This window comes from Notothenia rossii (assembly GCF_949606895.1).
Source record: "Notothenia rossii genome assembly, contig: scaffold_322, whole genome shotgun sequence".
Taxonomy (NCBI): Eukaryota; Metazoa; Chordata; class Actinopteri; order Perciformes; family Nototheniidae; genus Notothenia; species Notothenia rossii.
The window spans coordinates 12,594-35,754 of NW_027639790.1; the positions used below are offsets into that span (position 1 = coordinate 12,594).

General features: G+C 41.7%; 1 protein-coding gene across 1 annotated transcript; it reads right to left on the minus strand.

Moving 5' to 3' along the window:
* Window positions 1-259: 259 nt before the first annotated feature.
* LOC307027409 (glycerophosphodiester phosphodiesterase domain-containing protein 5-like) lies at window positions 260-22,621 on the minus strand. The gene is made up of 16 exons (XM_079695649.1): window positions 22,354-22,621; window positions 18,452-18,680; window positions 16,146-16,249; window positions 15,203-15,296; window positions 11,512-11,571; window positions 11,209-11,307; window positions 9,657-9,750; window positions 9,355-9,500; window positions 7,764-7,846; window positions 7,183-7,333; window positions 6,093-6,317; window positions 5,600-5,757; window positions 4,811-4,958; window positions 4,025-4,107; window positions 1,830-1,909; window positions 260-464 (listed from the first exon to the last, which is right to left on the minus strand). Exons 2-16 carry the CDS (start codon window positions 18,629-18,631, stop codon window positions 382-384), a joined length of 1,788 nt encoding a protein of 595 aa, XP_079551775.1. The 5' UTR covers window positions 18,632-18,680; window positions 22,354-22,621; the 3' UTR covers window positions 260-381.
* Window positions 22,622-23,161: the final 540 nt, after the last annotated feature.

The following is a 23,161-nucleotide window of genomic DNA, read 5'->3' on the forward strand; positions in this document are numbered from 1 at the left end:
GTGTTTCAAGATGTTATCAAAGATGTTTCCAGATGTTATCAGAGATGTTTCCAGATGTTATCAGAGATGTTTCCAGATGTCATCAGAGATGTTTCCAGATGTCATCAGAGATGTTTCCAGATGTCATCAGAGATGTTTCCAGATGTCATCAGTGTTTCAAGATGTTATCAGAGATGTTTCCAGATGTCATCAGAGATGTTTCCAGATGTCATCAGTGTTTCAAGATGTTATCAAAGATGTTTCCAGATGTTATCAGAGATGTTTCCAGATGTTATCAGAGATGTTTCCAGATGTCATCAGAGATGTTTCCAGATGTCATCAGAGTTGTTTCCAGATGTTATCAGAGTTGTTTCCAGATGTTATCAGAGTTGTTTCCAGATGTTAGTGCTGCGTCACGGTTGCCAGGTTGGACGTCCTCTCTCCCTGAGAGTTGACGCTGGAGACGGACCAGATGTCACTCATCTCTGAGAGGAGGAAGACGGACAGGTGAGCGTTAAAGAAACGTTTTAAATTCAGTCACTTAACAGAAATCAAAACAGGAGTCACATTTAGGAATGAGGAATATATAGCTGTGTAGAAAACATTTCCACATGACAGCAGCAGATCTGCCTTACAGGATCAAACCTAATAGTCGTTGCAACTTAAAGGTCCCGTGTCACGGCCATTTCTGCTGATCATAATTCCATTGTTGAGGTCTACTAGAATAGATTTAAATTGTTCAATGTTCCAAACTCACATTGGTTCCTCATCCAGCATCTCTGTATAGTATGTGTATTCACTTACTGTCCTAAACGGCTTGTTGGAGCTCCTGCCCCCCCCCTCCCCCCCGCCCCCCCCCTCCCTGTGAGCCCAGTGTGCTCTGATTGGTCGGGACGTTGCGAGGCTCGTTGCTGCGAGGAGCGGACAGGTTTCCGGGTCGGCGATACAGTGAGAACAAGCGAAACTCATCCTGAGCACACAAACACTCACAGCCGAAGTAAAAACAATAAGTGTGTTTTGATATTGAGTCAGAAAAAGGTTTCTAACGCTGTGAGAATGGGTCTGCGGAGAGCATTTCTCCACCATCCCAACTCGTCTATTACCAACCAGGGAGCTCTATGCAAGTCAATGGGACTCCCTGTTAGTTAGCCAAAGGATCCTGGTGTCTGGGGGGCTCCGCGGATTGGTCCATTTGAGCCAATCCGGTCATTTGTTGTTGATCTGGGTGTTCACACGTCACAGAACCCAGGAAGCAAACAATGGAAAAAGAGAAATGTCCCACGAGGCGTTCTGGGGCAGCATAGACAGGTCTTCTCTGTGTTAGAGTTTTACTCCCTACAGGGTGTACTTTGAGGGTTTTGACTCTGCAGACCGTTTACATGCAGAGAAACCTTCATAACACACAAGGGGACGGGTAATAACCGGAAAAGCAGGACATGGGCTCTTTAATAGATTAATTATATATCGGCTATATTTTAATTTACCAAATATTTAGTTGAGAATAGGGTGTTCTCTTGGTGTTTTGTCAGAGCCTGAAGTAACTTGTCGGCCGTACAAATAACCCAACATGTCCTGTTATACTCTGTCCAAAAAAGTCCTAGAATGCCATAACACAAAAGTAATTATAAAGTCAAAGTGTAGTACGTCATAAAAGAAAAACTGTACAGAAAACAGAAAACAAAAGTCATAGGATAAAATGCATTGCAAAATAATATTAAGAGTTAATAAGAAAGTCGTAGTACGATACACAATCACATGTTAAAGTAAAGTATGAACTCCTGAGTGTCTCGGATGTTTCTATACATCTCTTTAATTCTTCCTCTCCTCACATTAGTCTAAAAGCAGCTCACCTGCTTTGAACTTGCTGTACGTGCCGTTATCCAGAGAGACTTTAGTGCCGGAGCAGAAAGCCAGGCCGCGCTCTCTCCACCTGCAGAACAATAAACACGAGACACTTGAACCCGGTCACACGTCCTCTCTGCAGTCGTTCTAACGAGAGGGGTAGCTCCAGATGATGTGGAGTACTTCTACTTGTGAGGAATGTCATGCTGCTTTTAATTATACTCTACTATGTCTCAATATCATTTCTCATGTAAAAACATTTCATGGTGCCAGCTCACAATCTAATCCACTTTATTGCACACCTGTAAGAGGTCGGAGATGTACTGAGGGGCCAGCCCATTAACCGATTTAAAAACAAACAATAGAATCTTAAAATGAACTCTAAAATGGACAGGAAGCCAGTGGAGGGAAGCCAGTGGAGGGAAGCCAGTGGAGGGAAGCCAGTGGGGGGAATCCAGTGGAGGGAAGCCAGTGGAGGGAAGCCAGTGGAGGGAAGCCAGTGGAGGGAAGCCAGTGGAGGGAAGCCAGTGGAGGGAAGCCAGAGGAGGGAAGCTAGTGGAGGGAAGCTAGTGGGGGGAAGCTAGTGGGGGGAAGCCAGTGGGGGGAAGCCAGTGGGGGGAAGCCAGTGGGGGGAAGCCAGTGGAGGGAACTCAGTGGAGGGAAGCCAGTGGAGGGAAGCCAGTGGAGGGAAGCCAGTGGAGGGAAGCCAGTGGGGGGAATCCAGTGGAGGGAAGCCAGTGGGGGGAAGCCAGTGGGGGGAAGCCAGTGGAGGGAAGCCAGTGGGGGGAATCCAGTGGAGGGAAGCCAGTGGAGGGAATCCAGTGGAGGGAAGCCAGTGGGGGGAATCCAGTGGAGGGAAGCCAGTGGAGGGAATCCAGTGGGGGGAAGCCAGTGGAGGGAAGCCAGTGGGGGGAAGCCAGTGGGGGGAAGCCAGTGGAGGGAAGCCAGTGGAGGGAAGCCAGTGGGGGGAAGCCAGTGGAGGGAAGCCAGTGGAGGGAAGCCAGAGGAGGGAAGCCAGTGGGGGGAAGCTAGTGGGGGGAAGCCAGTGGAGGGAAGCCAGTGGAGGGAAGCCAGTGGGGGGAAGCCAGTGGGGGGAAGCCAGTGGAGGGAAGCCAGTGGAGGGAAGCCAGTGGGGGGAAGCCAGTGGAGGGAAGCCAGTGGAGGGAAGCCAGAGGAGGGAAGCCAGTGGGGGGAAGCTAGTGGGGGGAAGCCAGTGGGGGGAAGCCAGTGGAGGGAAGCTAGTGGAGGGAAGCCAGTGGAGGGAAGCCAGTGGAGGGAAGCCAGTGGAGGGAAGCCAGTGGAGGGAAGCCAGTGGAGGGAAGCCAGAGGAGGGAAGCTAGTGGAGGGAAGCTAGTGGGGGGAAGCCAGTGGAGGGAAGCCAGTGGAGGGAAGCCAGAGGAGGGAAGCCAGTGGAGGGAAGCCAGTGGAGGGAAGCCAGTGGAGGGAAGCCAGTGGAGGGAAGCCAGAGGAGGGAAGCTAGTGGGGGGAAGCCAGAGGAGGGAAGCCAGAGGAGGGAAGCTAGTGGGGGGAAGCCAGAGGAGGGAAGCCAGTGGAGGGAAGCCAGTGGAGGGAAGCCAGTAGAGGGAAGCCAGTGGGGGGAAGCCAGTGGAGGGAAGCCAGTGGGGGGAAGCCAGTGGGGGGAAGCCAGTGGGGGGAAGCTAGTGGGGGGAAGCTAGTGGGGGGAAGCCAGTGGAGGGAAGCCAGTGGGGGGAAGCCAGTGGGGGGAAGCTAGTGGAGGGAAGCCAGTGGGGGGAAGCTAGTGGGGGGAAGCCAGTGGGGGGAAGCCAGTGGGGGGAAGCCAGTGGAGGGACGCCAGTCGGGGGAAGCCAGAATAGGTGTGATGTGTTCATGAAAGCGGGTTCCTGTAAGCAGCCGAGCCGCACCGTTTTGTACCAGCTGCAGGCGTGCCAGCGAGGTCTTGTTTAGGCCGGCATAAAGAGCATGACAGTAATCTAGACGCGTAGAAACAAAGGCATGAATTACACGCTCAAAGGATCAAAGGATCAAACCGGTTTATCTTTGACAGGAGCCTCAGGTGATAAAAACTGGACTCAACCACAGAGTTGATCTGTTTATCTAATTGTCTAACAATTGTGAAGATGTCCTGCTGCTTTTCCTTTGAAAGGATTAGACACAGATTTACAGCTTGGTATTAGCTGTTTTAGTAAGAGTTAAGGATGCACAAACTGTGTGTTTAAATCACCAGTGGAAGATGAAGAAGAGGATGATGAGCAGCAGGGACAGCAGATCAGTGAGAATCCACATCAGGTTGTACTCCTCTGGACTCTGAGACACACACAGATACAGAAGAGAAGCGTTGAAACATATAAAACTAAATGCACTTCATGTTTAATTCCATAAAAACAAGAAGAACTGAACATTTCATTTATTAAGGGGCTATACATATCAAATGGACTGTAAAGTTGTTCCTGTCGGACAAATATCGTTGATTTCAAAGTACAATTGTGCATCTAAAACTTAGTGGAGAAGAGGTTAAACGTTACATACAATGCAAATACTCAAATATACATTCAGAGTACTTGTACACAGTGTGGTGAAGTGTTACCATGAGGCAGAGCGGGGCAAAACTAAAATTATTATTAAATGGATACCATAAAAAGCAAAGTATGGACAAAACATTTATTAAGGGACCGTATGTACAATTAATGTTGAGTTTAAAGTACATTAGTATAAAATGGATATACTCAAGTACACATTCAGAGTACTTGTACACAGTGTGGTGAAGTGTTACCATGAGGAAGACTAAATGCACTTTTTATTAAATGGATACCATAAAAAGCAAAGTATGGACAGTACATTTATTAAGGGGCTATATGTAAATATCAAATGGATTAAAGTTATTTTGTTGGCGGACATACGTATTGAATTGAACAATTGTGCTTCAAAACTTAGTGGGGAAGAGGTGCATTACATGGAAATACTCAAGTACACATTCAGAGTACTTGTACACAGTGTGGTTGAGTGTTACCATGAGGAACAGCGGGGCGGTGATGGAGCTCAGCAGCTGGGGGTTGTTGGTGGTGACCGACTGAACCCCTGAGCACCAGGCGAGGGAGAAGAGCCACGGCTGGGTCACCACGTACAGGTTAGTGCTGACGTTACCCGCTGAGTACGCACTGAGACACGAGAGAAGAGAAAATATGATAACTGTTGGGAAAATACTGAATGTCCTCTTCCAACATGAGAGTCACATGACATCAAAGGTATCCCAACTGTAGCTGTGAACATGACAGGATGTGTGATTACCTAGAAGAGCATCAGGACTGTTTGAGGCATATGATAGCTATGTGATTAACATGATGACTCAGCCTCTATGGAGAGAGACATATGACAAGCATGATCATTTCTGACGTGGAGCTAATCTGAAGTAAACATTGAATACTGCTTTCTATTCCTCCATCTAGTGACTGTGGAACTCCCTCTCTTGGATATCAGCATGTGAAGGACACTGTTCAGGAACTAGTTGATGCTCTGTATGTGATGACTACTTCCATTCTGGAGAGGATCACAAATACGTGGATCCTGAGATTCAAGATCAAGCCGGGGACCAGTGATTTTTTTTGTAAGAGCAACAAACACACACACACACACACACACACACACACACACACACACACACACACACACACACACACACACACACACACACACACACACACACACACACACACACACACACACACACACACACACACACACACACACACACACACACACACACACACACACACACACACACACACACACACACACACACCTGGGGCTCTGAGTGGACATGTCGCTGTAGTGCAGGTTGAGTCTCAGGATGTTGTTTCTCTGCAGATCCTCCGGGGGGAGCCGGCTGCCCGACGTCTGCTGGAGGGAAGGGTCGGAGAGATGCACCAGAGAGCGGAGGTCAGAGGGCAGCCAGAGCACCTACACACACACAGACACACACACACACACACACACACACACACACACACACACACACACACACACACACACACACACACACACACACACACACACACACACACACACACACACACACAGACACAGACACAGACAGACAGACAGACAGACAGACAGACAGACACACACACACACACACACACACACACACAGACAGACAGACACCTTAAGTGATGGTTAGAGGCTCAAACTGCAGCCAGTATTTAGACATTATTTCCGTCTTTAGTGCCCCCTCAGTGAAGCCCCCCCTCAGTGAAGCCCCCCCTCAGTGTGGATAGAGCAGGAGGAGCACTGACCTGAGAGGAGTTGATGGAGGACTCGTTGTGGATGACCTCCAGCGTGCGCTGGATCCAGGTGTCTCTGAACGGATGACCTCTGGGGGGCCGGTAGAGGTCAAAGATCACCAGCTGCTCTGTCTGCGCAGCCAACTGCAGGAAGGCCTGCAGGCTGCAGACGGGCTGCTGGGCGGCGCGCAGACGCTCCTCTGCAGACAGAGAGCCGGCGGTGCTGAACGGGTCGCTCTGTAAACATCAATAACTCATCAGTGATGCAACAGGGAGCACAGAGAGTGGTGCATTGTGGGGGACGGGGTGTTGTGATGGGGAATTAACTGCCATTCGTCCTGTTACGCAACATGTAAAGTCAATATCTATGTTTACTATCTCTAATGTGATGTTCTGAATTAGGTTTATTGCCTAGTGTAGGTTTACACATGCAGGCAATTTGCTTTAGTGAATAAGGGTGCACATTTAAACACAGTAATATGAGAACATTTGTTGAAAAAAAGGAGCAAACTTGAATTAAAACTATTTTAAAAATGTAAAATATGTATACAAAAAAGAAAGTGCAATAAACGTATGAAAACTGCTCGGAACATTTCCAGAAATGCGAAGTTTATCAGAATTTAAAGTGGAAGAGCTGTGCAGTTATAAGAATATAAAAAAGGGTGTGGAATTTAGTAAGAAGTTTTACAAATTAAAAAAAGAAAGAATGGTTAAAAATAATAAACAAACTAATCCGCTGTTATAAAGCAGTAGTGATACACAATACACAAAGGTTAAAACTAAAAATGCATACATTATATTACAGTTAAACCTATACAATTATAACAGTCAAATTATGCATCATAATTATATTTTTCCAGCTGTTTATTTCCTCCTGTATTTAAAAAATACAGTGGTGCGTGGTGATGAAAAGCTGGTTCGTGGGGCCCCCAGTGAATCTTTGCCTAGGGCCCCCACAGAATCTAGAATCGCCACTGTGTGCTTTTGGTTGTACATGTTGTGTATTCATCTCAATAAAAATGAGATCACAAATAAATTAAAAAAGATATTCATCATATTTATATATATATGTCTCCATCCGTTTATCTCTCCTGAGACTCACGGAGAGGAACCAGGCTCCGGCGTTGAGGCTCTGCAGCTCGCTCCAGCTGAACAAGGAGGCGGCCGTGTTGGTTCTGTTGGGGAAGACGTGCTGGACGTTGGTGGTCCGACGCAGCGTCTGATCGTGCATCAGGAAGGGGACTCCGTCCACACTGCAACCAGGACATGATGATCAATCAATACGTGTACTTATTTATCACATGTTATCAAATGTCATGAGTGAAATGTAATCTGTCGGTTCCCTTTATTTGTTATTGTGGTCAACATGTCAGGGAAATCTAAACTGTATATCAACATCGATGATAAAAAAGTACGCATCACGGATCAGATATCAACTGCTATTTCCTATTTGGCTTTTTCCAGTATATTAGAAAGCTATAACATTACTTTTTTTCAAAATCTTACAAAATCCTATACACTTTATTCTACTTTTTTATACTAGAAAGTTCAATTTTATTCAGAGTCTTCATGCAGACAACCATTATAGTATCAACCCATGACAAAAAACATGTTATATTTTCAATAAAAGGCAAATAATCTTCCATATATCCAGTATATATATATATCCAGCGGCTGACTGACCTGATGGTGACGTCCGTCTCCAGACCTTCACTTCCTGTTTCCACGGCTTTCTCAAATGACATCAGAGTGTTTTCTGGAGCCAGCTGGAACACAGTTACACAAAACACTGGATATATAAACACACCAGAAGAAGTGAAGAGGCTTCTGAGAGTCATACAAGCAGCCCTCTCCCCTCCCTGATGGATATGTCACTGAATCCACACACTTTGTAGAGGACAGTGCAGACCCTACAGATGTATAAAAGTTGATAAATCAATTTAGTGAAAATGAAGGCTATTAAAAAGTATTAAACGGCATTTTCCAAGGTGTTACATTTTGTAGCTTGTTCTCAATAAGTATATAAATTGTCCAGAGAGGTTGTATTCTACAGTCTGCCTGAATGTAATCATTGCGTAGGTGTGTAGTGTGATTCTGTGTAGTTTATTTATGGCATCCCGTTGGGTTTGACGTCATCTGAACAGGACATCGCACGCTCACTGCTTAGCACGAAGGTCCGTTTACGCCGGTTGCTAAGCAACATCGTTATGGGGAAATGCAAGTCTGCGTCCAAATAGTTGGAAGATAAGGAGGAAGGGCATTCAATACTGTATATAGTCAATGTGAGGTCAAGTGTGTCGCCAAGGTAACCGGTTAAAACTCAAAGTGGAGATGAGGTCTTAAAATGTATGGAAAGGGTCTTAAAAAAGGTCTTAAATCTGACTTCAGGATTCCTGCATACACCCTGTCTACTCTTCTCATTGTACTTGTATAAATGACAATGAATGCTTCTGATCTAACCATCAGTAGATCCTGCTGCAGTCAGGGAATGTAGTTGCTCTCTCACTGAGGAATGTAAATATTTAAAAGAGCCAAAAGTGAGACTCCGAACCGCTGGGGCAGGAAGGATGTGAGGAAAAGTCCAGAACAAATATCCCAGAGTATGTTTTGGTTTGACACTTTCTGTTTGTATCTAAACTCTACAAATGTTTCCTCTTGACGTCAAAGGGTTCAACTCTTTCAGAATTATTCCATGACCTTATTAGAGCAGCAACTTTTTCAATCGAGTCATTATGTAGGTCATGTTTTCACGTGAATCTACCCAGTGTTATCAGATGTGTGAATTTGCTGCTTTTCTTTGTCAATGTGTCTGAGTATTAAAAACAACATAAACAATTACCTTCAACACATCCCTGTGGGCTCTCTGGTGGTTTCAAGGCATTCGATAAGTCATGTTTGTTTGTCTTGTATTCTTTGTAACACATGTTTGTATTTTGAACATGTACAGGTTAATTAAATCATAAATAAAACGTTTTTAAAAAGAGACGTTCTGTTAATACGAGAAAAATAATAATTAAAACATAAAATTAGATATTCGCATTTTTGATTCCCTTCTTTATATGTATTGTATATTTTTACCATATTTGCTTTTGTATTCAAGGCATATGCTAAGACATGTTTCTATGTTTGGTTTTATTTATACTGCATGTATAAAAATGAATTTGTATCTTGAACATAGAATACAATGTTGGGATGAATTAAATTAATTGAAAAAAAGTATTAAAAAAAAAGTAACAACCTATCTATATTTTATAAAGTTTTGTTTCCCGCTCACCATGGGGGCCCCTCTGTGTCCGATGAGGGCCGGCGGGGGTCCGAGGGTCCCGATCTCTTTGATACAAGGAGAGTAGAGACCGAGGGGAACCAGATAGAGGACGGACAGGAAGCTCAGGTAAAACCCCAGGATCAGCCCCCCCCTCACTGAAACACACAGAGAGAACTCTCATTATTTTAGTAATATATTTTTCAGGATTAAGTTTTTACACCAGTTAGCATTTACACATGGCCAGAAATATACAAATATAAGTACATAATCATTACAAAAAGTAAATTCAAAGAGCCAGATGTTCTCCTCACCTCTGCTGGTCATGCCGAAGAAATGCAGAGCGACGGGCCAGGAGAGAGCGGTCAGCAGGAAGACCCCCCCCACGTGGAGGAAGGGAGCAGTCACCTGGAGACAGAGCGGCAAAATAATACTTCTGGTAGTGGGTTACCCTCGGCCTTTTTGTTTATGCCTACGATGCTGTCGACTGGCAGCTTTAGACTATTCTCAGTAAATTGTCAATGTAATAACCAGCTTTTTTTCTTTTCTCTCGTACGCCATGTCAAAGTATCGGGTACCTACTTACTGTATGTTACATTACATGTTACTTATTAGACGCTTTTATCCAAAGCTACTTACATACGTTCAGTACTGTGGACAATCCCCACAGGAGCAATTGGGGGTGAAGTTAGGACTGCTCGATTATGGCAAAAATCATAATCTCGATTATTTAGGTCAATAATTGTAATTGCGATTATTAAATGTGATTATTCATTGACTTTGGAAAAATCCATTATTTAAGTATAATTCAACTGAAAAACCGCCAATAAAAAAAAAGATTTAAAAAAAAAAAAAAAAAAGTAATAATAATAAAAAAATTCTCGTTTTATTTCGATTACGTTGTTTTCGTAATCGTTGCAAGCCATAATTGTAATCGCGATTAAAATACGATTAATTGAGCAGCCCTAGGTGAAGTGTCTCAGGGACACAACGACATACTGACTGCAGTGGGACTCAAACTTCCTACCCCCTGATTCGAAGTCCAGCGCACTATCCACTGAGCCACAGCCGCCCATATTAGGTATGTCTTCAGAAAAATTCTGAATAAAGTAATACTAATATTTCTATAAGGAGAGGAAATCACACTGAGCAGATGCAGGAATCTGGAGATACACCCGAGATTTTATTTAAAAAACAACCACTTCTTGAACTTTTAAAAATACTATCATATTGGAAGTAAAAATAAGCGGATTCAAGTTTTTTTTTTAGGTTGAATATGAATTTAATTTGGTCCTGTAGATCTTTTCATTTTTTCACTTGTGTATACGTTTTGATATGTGGGGTCTCATTTCATTTACACTTTATCTTTTCTTTTAGGATTAAGATCTTATTTTACACACTTTCAGTCCTTTTTCTTTTAACTCGAAATTTGTCCACATTTTATGTCACATTTTTTTCCTTTTAAGATGTAAAAAGAAAATCTTGAAATTGAAAAAATTAGGTCAGTAATGATTTAAATGATATGAATTTATTCAGAAGAATTCTAGAACTTCATCAAAAGTAAGAAATCGTTTTTGACATTTTTAAATATTTCTTTCTGGTTTTGTTATAATTAATTATTGTTTATTTCAGAGTTCAAGATCAGATCTTTCCCATCTGGAGCAGTCACCTGGAGACATTAACACTTCTTGAACTTTGAAAAATACTGTCATATATCGAAAGTAAAAATGTGTGGATCAGTTTTCATTTGAATTGACTTCAGCCCTGTAGACCTTTACATGTTTCACTTCTACAAACACATTTTGATATGTGGGGTTTTATTTCATTTGCACGTTTTCTTTTTAGATATTTGAGAGATTTAGAGACCTGGAAGGAGAGCAGCAGCGTGGTCAGCTCTTTGCTCCAGAGGTCAGATAACACAGCGGTCGCTACGATGGAGAACGTCAGACTCACAGCGATCCCAATCTGAGGAGAAACAGAACTCCACAGTTCATCATCGTGCCTTACAGGAGAGCAAAACCACAGGACTTAACAACAGGAAGATGAACATGAGGAGGAGGAGGAGGAGGAGGAGCCTGATCCATCACAATGATGTTGTTATATTTAACACACTAAATCAAATCAGTAATTAGCAGCTGACATTAGACTTTGAGTGTGTGAGAGACTTACCTTGTGACTCCAGTGTAAATAAAGCTTCTGACCTTCTGACAGCAAACACACCGCCAGCAGCTGCACGAGGAACACACACACACACACACACACACACACACACACACACACACACACACACACACACAAAAGTTTTACTTTTAGTGGGAAAATGCAAGAAATGTGGCTAAAAACCTATTAAAATGGTTATTTGGCAAAAAAAACACAAGAAATAGCGTCATTTTTGGTAAGAAAGGTTTTTAAATATTTGTTTTCTGGGAATTAATCAAAACAAAAGTTTTACCTTGAACAGCACATCACTTAAAAGCAATAGAGCCACACATCCCGATGAATAAGCATGTACGTAGTGCAGTGTGTCTGACCTTTGACCTCTGACCTCTCAGGGTTATAAAATGGACGACCTGCTGACCTCGTACATCAGCCAGATGCTGACGACGATGACCAAACAGAGAACGTCCCGGGGCAACAACAAGTGATTCACACACACACACACACACACACACACACACACACACACACACACACACACACACACACACACACACACACACACACACACACACACACACACACACACACACACACACACACACACACACACACACACACACACACACACACACACACACACACACACCTGAGGTGATAATGTAATAAACTGAGACCTTTACACTGAACCACACGAGGAGACACTAACCCCACATTCAAATACATTCTGGGTATACCAGAAAAAAGACTCAATATCCTGAATAAATGTTAAAGGTCCCCCTATCAGACCGTTTTTCATCAATATATCACAGGTCTCAGATATATACAGAACCTGTCTCTGATTGGCTGAAACACCAAACAGATCATTGCAGCATTACCCATAATCCCCTCTGTTTCAGCCCTGTTTCCAAAGTGCTGATTCTCTGTCTGTTACTTTAGATGGAAATAAGGAGCCCCTCCCCACGCCCCTCTGAGAGACATTTGGTTACAAAGAACTCAATGGTGCTCTAGGAGGAGATTCAGTTGATAAGGGGGGGGGGGGGGGGGGGTTACCTTGGTTGCTGATTGGCTAATGGTTACACAAGACAAAACATCGTTATGACATGAAGTAGCCAAAATCTGATCAGCTCATTTTCAGACAGGTTTTTATAGAAATGGATCAAAAAGAGAGAGAATCTTTGTTCCTGAAACTTTCAGAGTCTCTTTCCACAGAGGGGACACATGTTGATGTAGAAGAGACATGAAGAAGAGGGGACACACGTTGATGTAGAAGAGACATGAAGAAGAGGGGACACATGTTGATGTAGAAGAGACATGAAGAAGAGGGGAAACATGTTGATGTAGAAGAGACATGGAGAAGAGGGGGGACATGTTGATGTAGAAGAGACATGGAGAAGAGGGGACACATGTTGATGTAGAAGAGACATGGAGAAGAGGGGACACATGTTGATGTAGAAGAGACATGGAGAAGAGGGGACACATGTTGATGTAGAAGAGACATGAAGAAGAGGGGGGACATGTTGATGTAGAAGAGACATGGAGAAGAGGGGACACATGTTGATGTAGAAGAGACATGAAGAAGAGGGGACACATGTTGATGTAGAAGAGACATGGAGAAGAGGGGACACATGTTGATGTAGAAGAGACATGAAGAAGAGGGGACACATGTTGATGTAGAAGAGACATGAAGAAGAGGGGACACATGTTGATGTAGAAAAGACATGAAGAAGAGGGGACACATGTTGATGTAGAAGAGACATGAAGAAGAGGGGACACATGTTGATGTAGAAGAGACATGAAGAAGAGGGGACACATGTTGATGTAGAAGAGACATGAAGAAGAGGGGACACATGTTGATGTAGGAGAGACATGAAGAAGAGGGGACACATGTTGATGTAGAAGAGACATGAAGAAGAGGGGACACATGTTGATGTAGAAGAGACATGAAGAAGAGGGGACACATGTTGATGTAGAAGAGACATGGAGAAGAGGGGACACATGTTGATGTAGAACAGACATGGAGAAGAGGGGACACATGTTGATGTAGAAGAGACATGGAGAAGAGGGGACACATGTTGATATAGAAGAGACATGAAGAAGAGGGGACACATGTTGATGTAGAAGAGACATGAAGAAGAGGGGACACATGTTGATGTAGAAGAGACATGAAGAAGAGGGGACACATGTTGATGTAGAAGACACATGAAGAAGAGGGGACACATGTTGATGTAGAAGAGACATGGAGAAGAGGGGACACATGTTGATGTAGAAGAGACATGAAGAAGAGGGGACACATGTTGATGTAGAAGAGACATGAAGAAGAGGGGACACATGTTGATGTAAAAGAGACATGAAGAAGAGGGGACACATGTTGATGTAGAAGAGACATGAAGAAGAGGGGACACATGTTGATATAGAAGAGACATGAAGAAGAGGGGACACATGTTGATGTAGAAGAGACATGAAGAAGAGGGGACACATGTTGATGTAGAAGAGACATGAAGAAGAGGGGACACATGTTGATGTAGAAGAGACATGGAGAAGAGGTGACACATGGTGATGTAGAAGAGACATGAAGAAGAGGGGACACATGTTGATGTAGAAGAGACATGGAGAAGAGGGGACACATGTTGATGTAGAAGAGACATGAAGAAGAGGGGACACATGTTGATATAGAAGAGACATGGAGAAGAGGGGACACATGGTGATGTAGAAGAGACATGAAGAAGAGGGGACACATGTTGATGTAGAAGAGACATGAAGAAGAGGGGACACATGTTGATGTAGAAGAGACATGAAGAAGAGGGGACACATGTTGATGTAGAAGAGACATGAAGAAGAGGGGACACATGTTGATGTAGAAGAGACATGAAGAAGAGGGGACACATGTTGATGTGGAAGAGACATGAAGAAGAGGGGACACATGTTGATGAAGAAGAGCCATGAAGAAGAGGGGACACATGTTGATGTAGAAGAGACATGAGGAAGAGGGGACACATGTTGATGTAGAAGAGACATGAAGAAGAGGGGACACATGTTGATGTAGAAGAGACATGAAGAAGAGGGGACACATGTTGATGTAGAAGAGACATGAAGAAGAGGGGACACATGTTGATGTAGAAGAGACATGGAGAAGAGGGGACACATGTTGATGTAGAAGAGACATGAAGAAGAGGGGACACATGTTGATGTAGAAGAGACATGAAGGAGAGGGGACACATGTTGATGTAGAAGAGACATGAAGAAGAGGGGACACATGTTGATGTAGAAGAGACATGGAGAAGAGGGGACACATGTTGATGTAGAAGAGACATGAAGAAGAGGGGACACATGTTGATGTAGAAGAGACATGGAGAAGAGGGGACACATGTTGATGTAGAGGAGACATGAAGAAGAGGGGACACATGTTGATGTAGAAGAGACATGAAGGAGAGGGGACACATGTTGATGTAGAAGAGACATGAAGAAGAGGGGACACATGTTGATGTAGAAGAGACATGAAGGAGAGGGGACACATGTTGATGTAGAAGAGACATGAAGAAGAGGGGACACATGTTGATGTAGAAGAGACATGAAGGAGAGGGGACACATGTTGATGTAGAAGAGACATGAAGAAGAGGGGACACATGTTTATGTAGAAGAGACATGAAGAAGTAGATTCTGTACAATAGGTGACCTTTAAAGTATGGAGTGTTTTCCTCACCATGAGCACGGTAACGTAGGTGAAGAAAGCTGCAGCGACGACCAGCAGGACCAGAGACCAGGGGAACCAGAAGCCCAGGGCACTGAAGGTGAACCTGCAGGGGAAACAGAGGAGAGGTCAAGAGGTCAAGAGGTCAAGAGGTCAAGAGGTCAAGAGGTCAACTACGTTTAAATCATGCAGCTACAGAAGTGATCTCAGAACAAATTAAGCAACTATCTTTCTGTAGGTCGGCGGACATATTTTGTGCAAGATGCATTCAGGAAATGTGTGGTGGATGTCAAAATGAAATTCCAGTTTGGAGTAGGGCTGCTCGATTATGGCAAAAATCATAATCTCGATTATTTGGGTCAATAATTGATATCACGATTATTAAAAACGATTATCCATTTACTTTGATAACATCCATTTATTGAAAAAAAAATTTTAACAGTATGTTTTTAACAGTTGATTACCCTGAACGTTAAGTATAATTCAGCTGAAAAACCAATTAAAAAAATATATATTTTAAATAAAAAAACATAAAAAGATAATCGTTTTATTTAGATTACGTTGTTTTCATAATCGTTGCAAGCCAAAAATCGTAATTGCGATTAAAATACGATGAATTGAGCAGCCCCAGTTTGGAGATAGGAATGGTTTGGAGCAAAGAGTGCTGGAAGTATTAGGAAGGAGGTAATAATTAGGGGAACTGCATGTATACAAACCATATTATACCTCACAAAGAAGAGACTGAAATTCATATGATATACCTTTTAAATGTATTTAAAATAATAATTCAGCTCGAAACATCTGGAGGGCCAGACCAGCATAGACAAACTGTGCAAACACAGCAGCACATGTGATTGCACATCAAATCCTTAAATACTGCACGATAACTGCCCCCAGCTTCTTTCTTTGTTGAGTGTTTACCATTTGAGTGTAACGTCAGCATCATTTCACCCACCAGTCAAAGTCATTGTAGTCGTTCTTAGCCTGTCCCCAGAAGTAGAGAAACACCAGCGTTAAGCAGAAAGCTGCGACCAGCAGAGCCAAGCAGACGCCTTCCAGCTGTACGCAGAGAAGAAACAATTTAAATTAAACTAACTTTTAAAAAAAACACATTTATTGCCACAGAAAGTGGAAATTCATATACATGTTGTAGTGTCTCTACTTTAAAGAGTCCTCTCCTGCTGATGTTCAGGTGTATATCAGTATGTAGTGTCTCTACTTTAAAGAGTCCTCTCCTGCTGATGTTCAGGTGTATATCAGTATGTAGTGTCTCTACTTTAAAGAGTGCTCTCCTGCTGATGTTCAGGTGTATATCAGTATGTAGTGTCTCTACTTTAAAGAGTGCTCTCCTGCTGATGTTCAGGTGTATATCAGTATGTAGTGTCTCTACTTTAAAGAGTCCTCTCCTGCTGATGTTCAGGTGTATATCAGTATGTAGTGTCTCTACTTTAAAGAGTCCTCTCCTGCTGATGTTCAGGTGTATATCAGTATGTAATGTCTCTACTTTAAAGAGTCCTCTCCTGCTGATGTTCAGGTGTATATCAGTATGTAGTGTCTCTACTTTAAAGAGTCCTCTCCTGCTGATGTTCCGGTGTATATCAGTATGTAGTGTCTCTACTTTAAAGAGTCCTCTCCTGCTGATGTTCAGGTGTATATCAGTATGTAGTGTCTCTGCTTTAAAGAGTCCTCTCCTGCTTATGTTCAGGTGTATATCAGTATGTAGTGTCTCTACTTTAAAGAGTCCTCTCCTGCTGATGTTCAGGTGTATATCAGTATGTAGTGTCTCTACTTTAAAGAGTCCTCTCCTGCTGATGTTCAGGTGTGTATCAGTATGTAGTGTCTCTACTTTAAAGAGTCCTCTCCTGCTGATGTTCAGGTGTATATCAGTATGTAGTGTCTCTACTTTAAAGAGTCCTCTCCTGCTGATGTTCAGGTGTATATCAGTATGTAGTGTCTCTACTTTAAAGAGTCCTCTCCTGCTGATGTTCAGGTGTATATCAGTATGTAATGTCTCTACTTTAAAGAGTCCTCTCCTGCTGATGTTCAGGTGTATATCAGTATGTAGTGTCTCTACTTTAAAGAGTCCTCTCCTGCTGATGTTCAGGTGTATATCAGTATGTAGTGTCTCTACTTTAAAGAGTCCTCTCCTGCTGATGTTCAGGTGTATATCAGTATGTAGTGTCTCTACTTTAAAGAGTCCTCTCCTGCTGAGGTTCAGGTGTATATCAGTATGTAGTGTCTCTACTTTAAAGAGTCCTCTCCTGCAAACCCATTGCATAATATCATCCAAACCACCAGAGGCCAAGCAACTCATCACCTGTAAGGGGGGCTTCATACAGAACAAACGAGCTGATGTATATTGCCTATTAATTTAAGTTATAAATTAGCAAAAACTATCAAATGTAGGTTTGTTACTTGAACATGCTTTAAGAAAACCAACAGCATTCATCACAGCTCTCTAGGGTTTCACTGATTTTGTTACAAAAAAGCTCATTCCTTAAAACAGAAGCCTCAGATTTCTCATTAAGGGGAAATGTGGAGGGTATATTTCAAGGTGGTTATACAAACAAGTTATTGGGCTTTTTTTTCAACTAATATTTGTTAGAAAATGTTTTAAACTTGAATTTATTTGAAAAGTGGGCCATATTCCATTCTACTTTGATGAGGGCCAATTCAAAAGTGTGGACACCATGGTTTAAGGCAGGGGTGTCAAACTCAATTTCATCGCCACATCAGCATTAGGGCTGCACTCAAAGGGCCGGTTGTAGCTTTAAGACTATATAAAAATCCATATATAAAATAATGTATTATATTACATTATAAAATAATGTTATATACTGCATTGGATTATTATCAGATAGGGTAATAACTTCATAATTAACTACGTCTGAAAGCAGAAGTCTGAGCCAAATAATTGCAAGTCTCTCCAGTGAGAATCTCACAAAATGATTTTTAAAAAAAAGCCAAATTCTGGGAAAAAAAGAGTCAAATTCTGAGAAAAGGGCACATTCTAAGAAAAAAGGCATATTTAAATGCATTGTGGGACATGTAGTTTATGGACAACGTGCTTCTGTAAATCGGCATAATAAACATATAATATTCTTTGCAAGCTCTTGTGGGGCCACAGAAAATGAAGTCACGGGCCGGATTTGGCCCCCGGGCCTTGAGTTTGACACCCCTGGTTTAAGGCATAGTGGCTTGATAGAAAAATAAGGAATGAAACCCCCCTTCAATGACTCCTACTCCCTCTCCTTGCCTCACCTTGTTGCAGCAGCAGTCCTCTGGCTGTTTCCTGCTCCTCTCTCTCCTCTCTCTCGTCCACCTGCAGCCATACAGCCCCGACAGACAGGAAACCAGCGTCCGGTGCTCGTAGCGCCGCAGCAGCTGAGCTCTGAGACCCTGCAGACGCCCCACCTGCAGCGGGGAGAACGAGGACGCCATCACACACACACACACACACACACACCTCACATCCTCATCGCACACACACCTGAAACACAGAAACAGAATTCTTGAGTACTTATTTACTTACTTGCCATTTTCTACTTCTACTCAGTGGTGAGAACAGCATTCAAATATAAGTACTATAAGTAATACTACTGCTATGAAATAAAACATTAAAAAAACCAGCATGAGTGGGGATGAAGTAGGGCTGCACGATATTGAAAAAAACTGACATTGCGATATTCTTTTCCCCTGCGATATATATTGCGTTTTTTTTAACTATATTTAACCGGATGAAGGATTTTAGTCACGGACGTCTGGATCTTAAATGGTTGACTCATCAAACCTTAAGTCATGATCCAACATGTCATCATAATGCAGGTTGCTTCCCCTCAGATAAGGGGGTTCATCTGTGAATGAAGGAGAGTGGGGTCCAGAAGGGATCCAAGAGATTAAACGTATTACATGAAACTATAGGAAGCTTCATTCTCACATTAGGGAATTAACAGACGTGACCAAATAGGTCATTTCACTTTTTATTCCACAATTAAAACCTTTTTTGTGCAAATAGCAGCAAAGTAGTGGACATCTTTTAAACAACATTATAAAAATAAAATGAAGAACAGCTATACACCAGCTCCTTTATGCGGTTTTGAACCTTTCTCATATGGTGGAACACCGGCAAAGGCATCTGAAACAGCTGTTTGCTGTGCATGCAGACTCAGAGCCTGCATGTCACTCCACTCAAGTGCCCCTGACATGAGAGCCGCGCAAGTTTTCCTTTTGTAGCAAGCAGCAAAATAATTGTAACATGACGTGTTTGAGTTAATTTACCTACTTAATATCGAACGCCCTAAAAAAAATAATAATAATAATAATAATTAAAAAAATAATAATAATAATAATAATAATCGCTCGTCCCTGCGATGTGAATATCGCACATGCGCATATCGCGGTTATCGCCATGACACGGTATATCGTTCAGCCCTAGGGTGAAGTATTACTTGGTATTATCTCATTTAGGACACGTTTTGTTGCCAATTCATTTCTTGGTGTCATGAAATATCGAACGTAATGTAACCCTCACTCATCCTGTAAAAATGTATAATACAAAAAATAGATTAAATGATGTAAGGTTTTTAGATGCCAATTCATTGTCTCACAATCAGCTAGTTATTATAAACCAAGCTGTTCTTGTGTAAACTGTTGGCTACTTTAGTTTACGACAAAGGTCTTGTGTCTTTCACTGCACACATCTGAATGTTTAAAGGGAGTGCGTTGGTGTTGGGATCAGAGGACCACAGGTTCAAACCCCACTGCAGTCAGCATGTCGTTGTGTCCCTGAGACACTTCACCCCAAAGTGCTCCTTTGGGGATTGTCCACAGTATTGAGTATGAAGAAGATTGAAGGTTAAACTTATTGTCGTTACGTAGTTCAGGTACTATGTAACAAAACGGTTTCTCTGCATTTGACCATCCTAGTGTTAGGAGCAGTGGGCTGCCATTATGTACGGCGCCTGGGGAGCATACTTGTCAACCCTCCCGATTTTCGCGGGAGACTCCCGATTTCATTGCCCTCTCCCGGTTTCCTCCCGGGGTCATATTTCTCCCGATTTTCTGACAAAATCAGATTTACACAAGACTGTTTCCACTCGGACTTTAATACAGCTACACCATTGTTTGGTTTCCATGGTAACACGTCTCTTTAGTAGCGCGCGCAACTCAAAGTCTGAGAGGGTGAGGCAGATATTCACAGAAAACAGAACAAGAATCGACAACTACTCTACTCTCTGCTCACTCCTTTCCTGTAAAATACAGGTCCAGCCCACACATATGCTCCATCAAGGACGGTGCTACAGGCCGCAAGGCAGTGCACTTACAATTACAATAAGCATGTTAATGTTAATCTAACAGCTCCCGCGATCCACTAGCACCCCCCTCCCCCCCTCCAATTTTGCATTTTGAAATGCTCCCGATTTCTGAGGTCTAAAGGTTGGCAAGTATGCCGGGGAGTCCGCTTTGGATAAAAGCGTCTAACAAGTAACATGTAATGTAAAGTAATCAAAAGGTGTTAAATAAATGTGACAAAGTAAAAATAACAATATTTAGAGTAGCATGAAAAGAAAATACTCAATTAAAGTACTTTAAATACCCTAAATGTACACTTAAGTACAATTCCTGAGTACATATACTCAGTGACATTGCACCATGTTATATTTATTTATGTTAACTTTGAATAACATACCGTATAATGTTTATGGAGCCGCCTCAGTTAATGTCAGCAGGAAATCTGTTGAAACGTGGATGGAGATGCCAAAACTCACATAAGTTTTACGATGTTTGTTTTTATTCTTTGAACAGGAATTCTAAAGTGAATCTCTTTCCAGCTGCTCTTCTCTCAGTTCCCACAGAACTCATCTGCTTTTCCTCCTCACGTGTAGAAGCTCTTGTGCAACTCAGGTGTGTTTCAGGTCATAATCTTTACTGGGGAACAAAGGACAGCTCATATTGTTAATCCTCTTTTAGTGGGTTTCTTTGTGCAAAACACTGAAGTGTAAATACTGAGTAATGTAGGTAGGAAAGTTAGCATTAATCAGTGTTGGAAGAAGTACTAAGATCCTTTAATGAAGTGAAAGTACAAATACTATGGCCTTAATTAAAATACCCCACTACAAGGAAAAGTCCTGATTTCAAAGTAAAAGTACAGAAGTATCAGCTAAATGTTCTTCAAGTCTTAAAAGAACTCAATATGCAGAATGGATCTTTTAAGTGTTATATGATTATGGTTAATATGATCCTGTTGTAAGAGCAGTTTGTCAATTTGCAACATATATTATATATATATTAGATGCATTAAACACTGTGTAGATTAGTAGTACAGTACTTCACTATACCATATCATGTGTTATTATGTGTACAAAGTAACTGTGGGTGTTAAAATGTATGTAATGGAGTCAAATGTATGAAATTTAACTCTGAAATGTAATGCAGTAGAAGTACAGAGAAGCATTAAATGGAAAGTAAAATACAAATATGTCAAACAAAGTACAATACTTGAGTAAATGTCCTTACAACACTGGCATTATTCCAGCATGCAAACACCTGTATTTGTACTTCTGTTGAGGTAATTGTGTATTTGTTCTCTGCCTACCATGGTGCACCTGTTGTGACGTATTAAAAATGTATGAACAACAACCATCCATAATTAATGAGTTACTGTACTGTTTCCAGTCTGACAGAAACACACCTGTTAATGTGTGTTGATTAATAGAGCAAAACTCCCATGTTTTTTTCAATATTATAACACGTAAATGTTGCTTTGCTTATCGGCATACTTAGAAAAGTATACGAGTATACCACCTTGTTGTTTTGAAGGTGCACATGTGTATCCTTAAAAGGTTGCATATAATGGAAATCCCAATGTGATTGTGCACACGGTTTGTAGCTTCATTAATGTGTTATATTGTGAGCCGAATTAAAGTATGCATCCTAATAATGAATTAAAACAGTTAATATTGTATCGACCTTGGCGAAAATAGACGATAATCACAAATTAGGCGATTTCTATACTGAAGGCTGGTGGCTTGCTTCACATAAAAGAAAGAACGGGACCTGATCATCACCAAAACACATCGTTAACAAAGCAGCTTCAGAACATGAGATTTCACTACAGTATATATAAGTTTAATACCAATATGTTCTGTGGGTTGTTGTCTTACCTCCAGGTAATCCTCCGGGTCGGTTCTGCTTCCCGACTATCGGCAGAAAAGTAGCCGCAGATCGCCGTTGTTCTCCGGCCAGAAGGATCGCAGCAGACAGGTGGCCTCGGAGGATGATGAGGGTCAAGTTAACAAGAGTTACTAATAACGGTACCGGAAGTTCAATAGTTTGTGTCTAAAATACGAAAAAATTTGTACTTTCCTCTTTATAATAATAACAACTCAAAAATCATTTGAATACGTACATTTAAAACCCTACAATTCTATTCAGTCAGGATATTTTTTTATTACGATTCTTTCCTATTTTATTATTATGTTATATCTTAGTTATGTACAATTTAGTCTTTTGTTATTTTAAAACTTCATTCATTGTTGTAACAATTAATGTTATTGTTATTTCTTATAAAACTTGCTTTGCTGTATTTATGTTAAAACATTGTATTCAAATGTATTTTATAATTACTTAGTGATTTTATTTAAGTTGTAAGTCTTTACTATATCTATTTTGTATTACCTAAATGTGTTGTTTTTCTAGAAGTAAATTATATTGTATATTATCGTAATTGTATAACTTAATATAGTGTTTAAGTGCATTTAATTTAGAGTATTTTAGACAAACAAATGGCTATTGTTTGTGTGTTTTGTTTATTACTTAATTATATTCAATTGTTATTTTATCAACCACTGACTTTATTGTATTTAAGTTGTAAGATGTTATCCTATTTTATTGTTGTTTATTAATCAACACATTTGTTGTGTTTACGTTGTTAATACAATACAAGTTTTATTTTGAAAATCAAAGCGGATA

Coding starts and splice junctions, on each gene's coding strand:
- LOC307027409 (XM_079695649.1), bottom strand. CDS start 18,631: ATGGCGTCCTCGTTCTCCCCGCTGCAGGTGGGGCGTCTGCAGGGTCTC. Junction 6,318..7,182: donor CCGGAGCCTGGTTCCTCTCC/GTGAGTCTCAGG, acceptor TGATGTTTACAG/AGCGACCCGTTCAGCACCGC. Junction 465..1,829: donor GTACAGCAAGTTCAAAGCAG/GTGAGCTGCTTT, acceptor TCCTCCTCTCAG/AGATGAGTGACATCTGGTCC.